This window comes from Anarrhichthys ocellatus, unplaced genomic scaffold, assembly GCF_004355925.1.
Source record: "Anarrhichthys ocellatus isolate YVR2014 unplaced genomic scaffold, GSC_Weel_1.0 scaffold2, whole genome shotgun sequence".
Lineage (NCBI taxonomy): Eukaryota > Metazoa > Chordata > Actinopteri > Perciformes > Anarhichadidae > Anarrhichthys > Anarrhichthys ocellatus.
Window position 1 is genome coordinate 6,922,718 of NW_022280032.1, and position 10,191 is coordinate 6,932,908.

A 10,191-nucleotide genomic window follows, 5' to 3' on the forward strand; every position below is an offset into this window, starting at 1 on the left:
GACCCAGAGTTCGTGACCATAGGTGAGGGTAGGAACGTAGACCGAGTGGTAAATTGAGAGCTTTGCCTTCCGGCTCAGCTCCCTCTTCACCAAGACGGTCCGGTGCAGCGCCTGCTTTACTGCTGCAGCCGCACCGATCCGTCTGTCGATCTCCCGCTCCATCTTACCCTCACTCGTGAACAAGACCCCGAGATACTTGAACTCCTTCGCTTGAGGTAGGCACTCCGTCCCCACCTGGAGGGAGCAATCCACCGGTTTCCGGCAGAGCATCATAGCCTCAGATTTGGAGGTGCTAACTCTCATCCCTGCCGCTTCACACTCGGCTGCAAAAACCGCCCCAGTGAAATTAGTCACGATCCAAGGAGGCTAACAGGACCACATCATCTGCAAACAGCAGAGAGGCGATTCCGAGACCCCCGAACCTGATGTTCTCCACCCCCCGAACTCCTTCCATGCCCGAGTTTTAGCATTCGCGACCACCGCAGCTGCAGCCCTTTTGGCCTGCCGGTACCTGTCAGCTGCTTCGGGAGACCCCTGGGCCAACCAGGCCTTGAAGGTCTCCTTCTTCAGCTTGACGGCTTCCCTCACCTCCGGTGTCCACCACCGGGTTCTCGGGTTGCCGCCACGACAGGCACCGATGACCTTCCGGCCACAGCTCCTAGCGGCCGCGTCCACAATAGAGGCTTTGAACATGGTCCATTCGGATTCCATGTCCCCAACCTCCCTCGGGATGTGTGAGAAGTTCTTCCGGAGGTGGGAGTTAAAGACCTCCCGGACAGGGTCCTCCGCCAGACGTTCCCAGTTCACCCTCACTACACGTTTGGGCTTGCCGGGTCTTTCCAACCGATTCCCCTGCCATCTGATCCAACTCACCACCAAGTGGTGATCAGTTGACAGCTCTGCTCCTCTCTTCACCCGAGTGTCCAAGACATACGGCCGCAAATCAAATGATACGATTACAAAGTCGATCATTGATCTCCGGCCTAAGGTGTTCTGGTACCAGGTACACTTATGAGCCACCTTATGTTCGAACATGGTGTTCGTTATGGCCAAACCATGGCACGCACAGAAGTCCAATAACAAAACACCATTCGGGTTCAGATCGGGCAAGCCGTTCCTCCCAATCACCCCCCGCCAGGTTTCTCCATCATTGCCCACGTGAGCGTTGAAGTCCCCCAGGAGAACTATGGAGTCAGTAGGCGGCGCCCTTTCCCACCGACTCCAAGAAGGCCGGATACTCTGAACTGCTGTTTGGTGCATAAGCACAAACCAGTCAGAGCCTTGCTCCCCGCAACCCGTAGGCGCATGGAGGCGACCCTCTCGTTCTCCGGGGAGAACTCCAACACAGCAGCGCTCAGCTGGGGGCTCGTGAGTATCCCCACTCCCGCCCGGCGCCTCTCACCCTGGGCAACTCCGGAAAAGGACAAAGTCCAACCCCTCTCCAGGAGCTTGGTTCCAGAGCCAGCGCTGTGTGTGGAGGTGAGTCCAACTGTATCTAGCTGGTACCGCTCCACCTCCTGCACCAGCTCTGGCTCTTTCCCCGCTAGCGAGGTGACGTTCCACGTCCCTAGAGCTAGTCTATACTGCCGGCGATCGGCTCGCCCAGGCCTCCCGCCTGACCCGCCGCCCGGTCTGCATTGCACCCGACCCTGATGCTTATCCCTGCGGGTGGTGGGTCCACAGGGTGGCTGCTCCATGCTGTTCATTCGGGCTGAGCCCGACCGGGCCCCATGGGCGAAGGCCCGGCCACCAGACGCTCACCGACGAGCTCCTCTCCTGGGTCTGGCTCCGGGAGGGTGCCCCGGTTTCCCTGGTCCGGGCGAGGTGACTGAAGTCCGTGGGCTGCATACCGTCCTAACATATCCAAAAACAAAGTGAGCAAACTGTTTCCTCCTTCTGTGGTTGTGCTCAAAAGCGCATTCTAACATACTATTTTTACCAAATATGATGTAAAATTGAATATGTTTTGCGTTCAGACTGCATAGTATGTGGGTTTTGTGTACATGAGAAATGCCCGGATGTATACTCGCATACACAACTGCCCCACAATGCATTGCATCTGGGTGCCTTTAGATTTTCAGCCAGTTTAAAAGCTATTAATACGTCACTTTATTATGTTTTAATATATTTTCATAAGAGAAGGTAGCCGCTTGAATTCCCAATTTGTAGTCAGTTTATCCAAATAACACTTGAAATTTGCTGCAAACTGTTTTTGGAGATGTGAGAGACGCTGGCAAGGGTTCCTTACGTGTGAACAGTGCACAGCTATGTGAAGAGTAATTAGGGAGGAGTCAGCAGTATCAAACATGCAATAAAAGGTGTTTTGAGGAAGTATGAGTCACTTCAAACCATGAGAGGTCCTTGAGCATGAAGCCATAAATGACCACCCAAAAATATTGGGCAGTTTGGTGAAGCAGTGTGCTAAATTAAATGTGGACAGACACAGAGATGCACACTCACTCACACACACGACTGATCTCATTATAATTAAGAATTAAATGTAACAACCACAATAATAACAATACACACCATAACAGGCACCATTAAAACAAATATACAGTGGATGCAAAGTAGTCAAAATGAACACTAAAGTGGATCAAACGGATGATCAGTATTTATCCTAACCAAATAAAACAGTTAAAAATTGACCCAAAATAGTACGATTTGGGATGTTATTGAAAACAAATGAGAAAGAGGTCCTTTTTTTGGTATCCGTCATATTTCCCCAAATCGTTAAGATATATTTTACACACATACTGAATGTTCCTCTACTCAACTTCTACAAGGAACCATGCAGTAGGCAGGTTAACTACCAATCAAACAGTGAAGTCGTCTGCAATCATCATGATACGCTAAATAAAACCATTAAAAATACAAGAAGCTCAACAGTTTACCAAGTCCTTTCCTACTTGATGTTCTAAAACTCAACAGGAAATGAAATTGGACCCACTCTCTCGCCGTTCTTATTCAAAGATTTTATCAAAAAATAGATCGTATGTTTTAATTAAGAGTAACAAAATTACACAACTTCCATGACTAAACAGTTTAAACTTAATTGCCGCCACATAAATAAAGTTAGTCAGTCTGAACCAGGAACCGTTGACGGCATTTTCTCCACTTTAGTGGAGTGACACAGCGGATGTGAAGCGGAAACCAGAACTAGTCATCGGTGTGTGCTGTACGTTAAAAACACGGTTTAAAACGATTCCCGAGCAAATCTCCGGTAACTCAAATCACTCTTAGACATGACTACAATACACATTAAAAGGCTCAACTAACTGCCGCACTCGGTGTTATATATTAACTAGATATTTATTTGAACTAACGCTACTAAGTCGTCAAAACGGAGCTGCTGCGCATCTTCAGCGGTTGATGATCCGCTCGAACACAGCAGAGCTGTGTAGGGATTCGCCGATTTGTGCGCATGTGCAATCTGGATTTTGGGGATGGGTCTATCGATGGAATCAAGATGGCGACTCTGGCGAAAGCGCCAATATATTTACTGAAGTAGATGTCCAAAATTAACCGCGGTAGCGGGTTTTCTCAAGCCCCCGAGGGGTTTCCGTGAAACATGAAGGCCGGGACCATGTTTTTGAAGAGGAACTGACCGGGATTTATACCGTAACGAAGTCAGCGAGATGTGCGAGAGCTATGCCCGCTCGCTGCTGCGTGTTTCGGTGGCGCAGATCTGCCAGGCTCTGGGCTGGGATGCGATTCAGCTCACTGCGTGCGATCAGCTGTCCGATGTGCTGCATCGGTACATCCAGCAGTTGGCCAGGGTCTGCCATCGGTACTCCGAGCTCTGTGAGTGCTTCGTTTAAGTATCCCGATTACTTTTTTTAACCCTTACACTTGGAAGTAGTCGATCACGTTGTTGTTAACTGTCTGAAGCTGGCGCCCCCTAGCAAAGGTTGATGTGTCAAAAAAGTACATGGCTAGGTAGCTTCCATGGGTTGTTGTTATTGTGGCTCTGATGCCTTCCAGCTGTGGTCACAACACTGTGTTAGTCGATGCGTTAGCTTAGATAACTCAGCACTGTTTATTGTAAACATATTCACTTCATGCATCTGGGACCTGTTGAACATTACTTCTAGCTTCAAGTGGAATCAATCGGCATACATCCTTGTGTGTGCAGCACAATCACAAGCAAACGTTAGCAACCCTAACAGTATAATTTAGTAGTTATGAGGCTTGTACAGTATGCGCGTCAAGGTTTAAAGGACTTGTTGTGATGCTGCGTTTCAGATGGAAGAACGGATCCAGTGCTGGATGATGTCAGCCAGGCCTTCAGACTCCTGGGGGTGAGCCTGAGTGAACTGGAGGACTACGTCCACAACCTGGAGCCGGTGGCCTTCGCCCAACAAACTCCGCTTTTCCCTGTCAGCAAAAACAACGTCCTGCAGTTTCCCCAGCCTGGAGCCCGAGATGCAGAGGAAAGGAAGGATTACATTCCAGATCACATGCCACCCCTGGTCTCCCTGCAAGAAGGTCGGTGCATATAGTGACTACATGGACATCTCTGAGTGTATTCAGTGGTTTCCATCGGTGGAAAGTTAATTTTTTGGTCGACATGTTTCAACTAATCCACAATTTATAGAATATAATATACATAGTATACTCACATTCCTGTAGTGGGAATACAGTTAGAATATATTGCCTGTATAGCTAAAACTGCAATTTATCTATATGTTCATGATGGTTATAATCTTTGTTTTGTTGATTTTGTATTTTCAAAAACATCGCTCTATATAGTTTCAACAAAATCAAAATATTGTGAGCGTTATAGATTGTTTTATCTCGGCTTACCCAATAAACTGGCAACTGAGGATATGAAACCATATCTTTGGGTCGGGGAACCTCAGTTTTGATGGGCCACCATAATATCCTGTATAAGTGTTCAAAGAGGTGTTGTGATTGTAAAGAATGCTTGGAGATTTATTGAAAACAGTTCTCAACTTCTTGTCTTTTTTCCTCACTAGAAGAGGAGGAGGAGGAGGAGGTCCTTGCTGACATGGGCACTTCTGCCGAAGCTATGCAGGTGGCACTGGAGGAGGATGAGGAGGAAATAGATGAGGATGAGACGGTCAACGATGAGAACCACCCACTGAAGAGGCACCTGGACAGTCCTGATGCAGCTATGGGCATGATGCCTACCTCCAAGAGACCGCGCATGTACCCTGGCCTCAGCCCGGAATGGGGGGTGGAGCCCAGGGAGCCCCTCACCTCTCTCAACCCTCAACGTGTTCCCCCAGGCATGCTGCCTTCTCATGATAGCCTCGACCCCCTGTCACCTGAAACACCTTCTGGAGCCCTGCCTTCCTTCAGACCGCAGCCGGTGGTCCCAAAACACTCTGATCAAAAGGGCCTCACCACTCCAGGAAGAAAGTCCAAGGTCTCATCCCCTGGCAGACAACGGACTAAGTCCCCTAAAGGGGTCATTCCTGTTCCGGTGGGTGGTAGTCCCATCCATTCTCCCAAACAGTCTAAGGAAAAGAAGAAATCTCCAGGGAGGACGAAGAGTCCTAAAAGCCCGAAGAGCCCAAAGGTGGGTTCAGCCAAAGCATCCCAACCCCAGAGCAAGACGGACAGTATGCTCAAGCTCCCGCTGTGCGCGCTGAATGAGAGGATGGGCAAAGAGAACATCCACATGCGTCAAAATATAGAAGACAGGGAGTTAGCCGAGGGCCCCTTCAAGAGACTAGAGCCTGATAACACAGCCATCGATGAATCCATTGATGCTGTGATTGCCAGAGCGTGTGCTGAGAGGGAGCCTGATCCGTTTGCTTTCTCCTCGGGTTCTGATTCGGATAGCAATGGCTTCTCCAGCCCCCGGAGGCTGACCATCATGGAGCCGTCTACACCCAAGCTCTCGATTGGGATCTCAGTAAAAGACACGTCAACACCACTTCACCTACAGGCACACGCAGGCCTAGGAAATTGGACTATGGATGATTCAATCAATGAGGTGATCCGAAAAGTCAACCAGGGGGGTCCATCCGCTCCCCCGCCACACCTGGGAGACTACGTCTCCTCAGGATCGGCCTCGCCACCTACTCCTGAACCTTTACTCAAGGTGTTTGAGGAGAAGAACAAGATCGTGCCATCGTTAGATGTCAAGAAAAAGCTGAAGAAGGAACTGAAAACTAAAATGAAGAGGAAGGAGAAAGACAAGCCGAAAGACAAGGACCGGGAAAAGGATAAGGGCAAGCTGAAAGAGAAGAGCAAGGATAAGAACAGGGATAAAAACAAGGACTTTTCCAAGGAGGGCAAGATGCCCTGGAAGGATTTTGGAGTGAAGGACGACGAGCACTTCCTCATGCGAGACTTTACTCTGCCCGAGGGCTCCATCAAGATAAAAACCAGAGATGGAGATGGCCCTAAGAAGGAGAAGGAGAAACACAAAAAGAAAGATAAAGAAAAAAGTAAAAAGGACAAAGATAAGAGGGACAAAGGTAAAGACAGGAGCAAGGACGACCGGCAGAAACAATCTGCGTTGGCCCCCTTTGCGCTCAGTGAAATGCCGCCACTGTTCAGCCCCTCTGCCTGCCTGCGCATCCCCTCCATGCTTCCTTCTCTGGCCCCGATCCTCCAGGATAAGGATGTAAAGAGCAAGGAGAAGGACAAGAAGAAGGACAAGAAGGAGAAGAAGAAAAAGAAAGACAAGGAGAAGGATAAGGAGCGAGAAAAGGCCAAAGAAAAGGAGAGGGAGAAAGAAGAGAAGAGGAAAGAAAAGGAGAGGGAAAAACGAGAAAAGGAGAAAGAGAAGGAAAAAGAGAGAATTCGATTGGAGAAGGTAACTCTTTTTGTTTGGTATTAAGTATCTGCGTTAGAGTGTTACTTATATATAACCTGTCCTTCCTGTTTCCTTAGGTGAAAGTAGACACTCCAGCACCTCTACCGTCTCCAGTCATCCCCAGACTGACGCTCAGGGTGGGAGCCGGCCAGGACAAGATGTAAGCACTGAATGAATGTTTCTGGTGGTATTACACACGTCACATGAGGGTTTCTTTTTCTTTCTATATTCAAAACCAAACTTAAAGATGTTTGTTTCTGGAGCAGTATTATCGTGTCACATACTGCGAGTGCTATATATATTTTTTTATTAGTATGATTATCATTATAGCAGCATTAAAAGCTCTGCATTAAGATTCCTCAGATTCATAGTCTTATTTACTCTTTTTTGGGGGGATGATAAAGTTCCTGATTTAAATAAAAATGTTTTTCAGTTGAAACAATTATATATTGAAACACATTGTTGACATTCTTTACATCATGAAGCTCACATAGAGATGGAAAAGTCTCCTCTTTGTGTTAACTAGTATTTGTCTCCGTCCATCACCAGTGTTATTAGCAAGGTGGTTCCAAACTCAGAGCCCAAGACGTCAGCACCCAAGATCCCCGCTGCCAAGTCTGGACCTGGGAACCGCCCTCGGACTCCCCCCCCACCCCCGGTGCTCTGCCCAGTCTTGCCCATTCTGCCTCCGCCTCCCTCTCCGCTTCCTCCAGCTCCTGCCCCGTCATCGCTGCTCCCCTCCGCCCCGCTGCTCTCTCCCGCCGCATCCTTCAAAACTCCGGTCCGCAGCGTCGTAACCGAGACCGTCAGCACCTACGTGGTGAGTGCTCTTCCTTTATTTATTCATAATTAGTGCATGTGATAACACTCTTTATAAAGAGCATACAAAGGACAGTGTGCTTCATCTTTTGAGAGGTTTTCTTGAGTCTAGGTGAACAGGAACTTACACCTAAGATTAAACAAACTAACTGTTTTAACTGTTGTCTCTTTATTTTCACTAATCCGTTGTTTGCGTAACAGCTGTTTTGTCATTGAGCAGTGTGTTGCTAATGCTTTCTGTGAAATGAATCTTACTTAGATCCGAGATGAATGGGGGAACCAGATCTGGATTTGTCCTGGATGCAACAAACCCGATGATGGCAGTCCCATGATAGGATGTGATGACTGTGATGACTGGTATCATTGGTGAGAGACTTATTCCCCTTTTTCTTCTCTGGCGTGTTGTATCACGGTGTGTGTTTTCTACAAGATCGTAGTTAAGCATACTCTACAAGTTGATCCAGCTATTTGAGTCCGTATCGGACAGATATCAACATCTGTATTTTCAGTAGAGCAATATAATTTGGCTCATTGGTCGGTTGGTAAGAAAAAAAAGTAAAAGCAGAGTGGGGCTTTATTGTAGAACTTCACCTACTTCCAAGGTTCATGGAGAAGGAAAACTATAAATAAACAAATGTGAAGATGTCATAAATTGATTATTCTCATTAAAAAGACTCAAATGTGCAAATGTAAATTAGATGGAAAAAGGTAATTAAATAAAAGATAACCGCATGCTATGTATAGTAAACATTAGAGCCAGCAGCACAGCTATAAATGCAGTTGTTTCATGTTGTGCTCATTCACTTAGTGTTACTCATTAACTCTCTGTAGTCCTGGAGGTCCATCAGTAGTAAGACAGTCTGAGCAGGGCAGTGGATAATTCCTGGATAACAGCAGGAACATTACAGTGAAGCCCTGTAAACATGAAGTGTTGGTGTTACAACAGTTTAGCTTGTTTTAAGTTTCCAGAGACACGATGTCACCGAGCCACACCGCTTTGTGCCGTGTCATTGTGTCCTACTGGTAAAACCATAACGCTTCCAAATGATAGATCTAAATGTACCAGCTCTGGACTCTCATTTGCCAAAGCTGTCCGGGTTGAACTCTCACACTTAAAACTGTGGTTATCAGAATGAACAGAATTAGTTGGTTTCAGTATAATGCATGAAGCGTCCCTATAGCAGTGTTCGTTAGCTTTCTCCTGACGGGGCAACTTCACAGGCTCTTCAGACATTGATTGACAGTTGGTGCTTCAGTTAAGTATTAAGCTTATTTGACAGTAATCATTTAGTTAACTTTACATATCTGGAACTGAAGAAAGTGTCCTACCGAACTCAACGACGATTTGGGATAAAGCCATATGCTGTTCTATGACTTTGTAGATCTTTTCACCTGCCTGAACCCTCTTCTCCCTCCTCTGCTCAGGCCTTGTGTTGGGATGCTTACCGCCCCCCCCGAGGACCAGCAGTGGTTCTGTGTTAAATGTTCCAGCAGGAAGAAGGACAAAAAACACAAGAAAAGGAAACACAAAGTGCATTGAGACTATGCAAGAAGCACATATTTTGGACTTTTTTTGGACTTGAAAGCCATCACTGAACACTCGTGGCACTGCTGTAAAATAAAAATACAAAGGAAAGTTTCAAATTGTGGCTGGTACTAACATCTGATGAATTTTTTAAAGGATGTCAGCCATTGCATTGTGAGTTGATAAGGAAAAAAGGCTTTAACCAGCACATATCCAGCCTTAGTTCTCGTGTGGGCTCTTTCCCGTTTCACCTGTAAAACGTTTGCTTGTTGCTTTGGATGTCCAGTCGCAGGCGAGCATGACGATTATGTTCGTATGAGGAGGCCGAGACCATCGGTCTGAGACGAGAGCTCAACAAAGCAGAGAACCGGAGAACGACTAACATTCATTGTCCTTATTTCTGTTTCCTTTGTGTTGCCACACAGGCAGTGACCACCAAGTCAAACCTTTCCCCAGTCTTCTGCAGTACCATTGAAATGTCATGTATATAACGAGGATGGCATCAGGTGTGTATAAATGTGTCAATACCAACTTCCAAGCCAAGTGCATTTTGTTCTTAGGATTCTGACTTGTTAAATCCATTTTCAGATGATTGGTTTTTAACTCTAATGATTTCCTGTAATTTCTGTACATTTTTTAAATTTAAAGTTTGTATTTTTATTTTTTCTTCATATGGATATGTCCTGGAGTTAATACTGTAGCTGTGCTTGTAATGTAATTTCAATATTAAAGATGAACGGTCTGTGTACTCGCAGACTTTAAGACGTAAATGTCACTACCATCCAAATTATACCTTTTTTAAATTGATTTCAATTTTTGTTTTCCTAGTAACTGATTGTTTGCATTTGATTGAATGAAATAGAATAGATTGGAAATATTTGAACCAACTTGAGTTTCAGGTGTTGAATTTTGTTCCTGCTCCTTCTAGACGTGATGACATAGTTATCCGTCTCAGCAGTTGGTTACAGTTTAAATCCAGGATCCTCCCATGCAGCAGTCTGTGCAATGCATTAGCCTAGATTTGGGGCTTTTCCGCGGAGTTGCCATCCTGCAC

General features: G+C 46.4%; 1 protein-coding gene across 1 annotated transcript; it reads left to right on the forward strand.

Annotated features, from left to right (window-relative positions):
- Positions 1 to 3,455: 3,455 nt before the first annotated feature.
- Positions 3,456 to 9,924, forward strand: taf3 (TAF3 RNA polymerase II, TATA box binding protein (TBP)-associated facto). Its single transcript, XM_031869651.1, has 7 exons — positions 3,456 to 3,804; positions 4,246 to 4,488; positions 4,980 to 6,793; positions 6,871 to 6,953; positions 7,343 to 7,613; positions 7,872 to 7,978; positions 9,038 to 9,924. Exons 1-7 carry the CDS (start codon positions 3,639 to 3,641, stop codon positions 9,150 to 9,152), a joined length of 2,799 nt encoding a protein of 932 aa, XP_031725511.1. The 5' UTR covers positions 3,456 to 3,638; the 3' UTR covers positions 9,153 to 9,924.
- Positions 9,925 to 10,191: the final 267 nt, after the last annotated feature.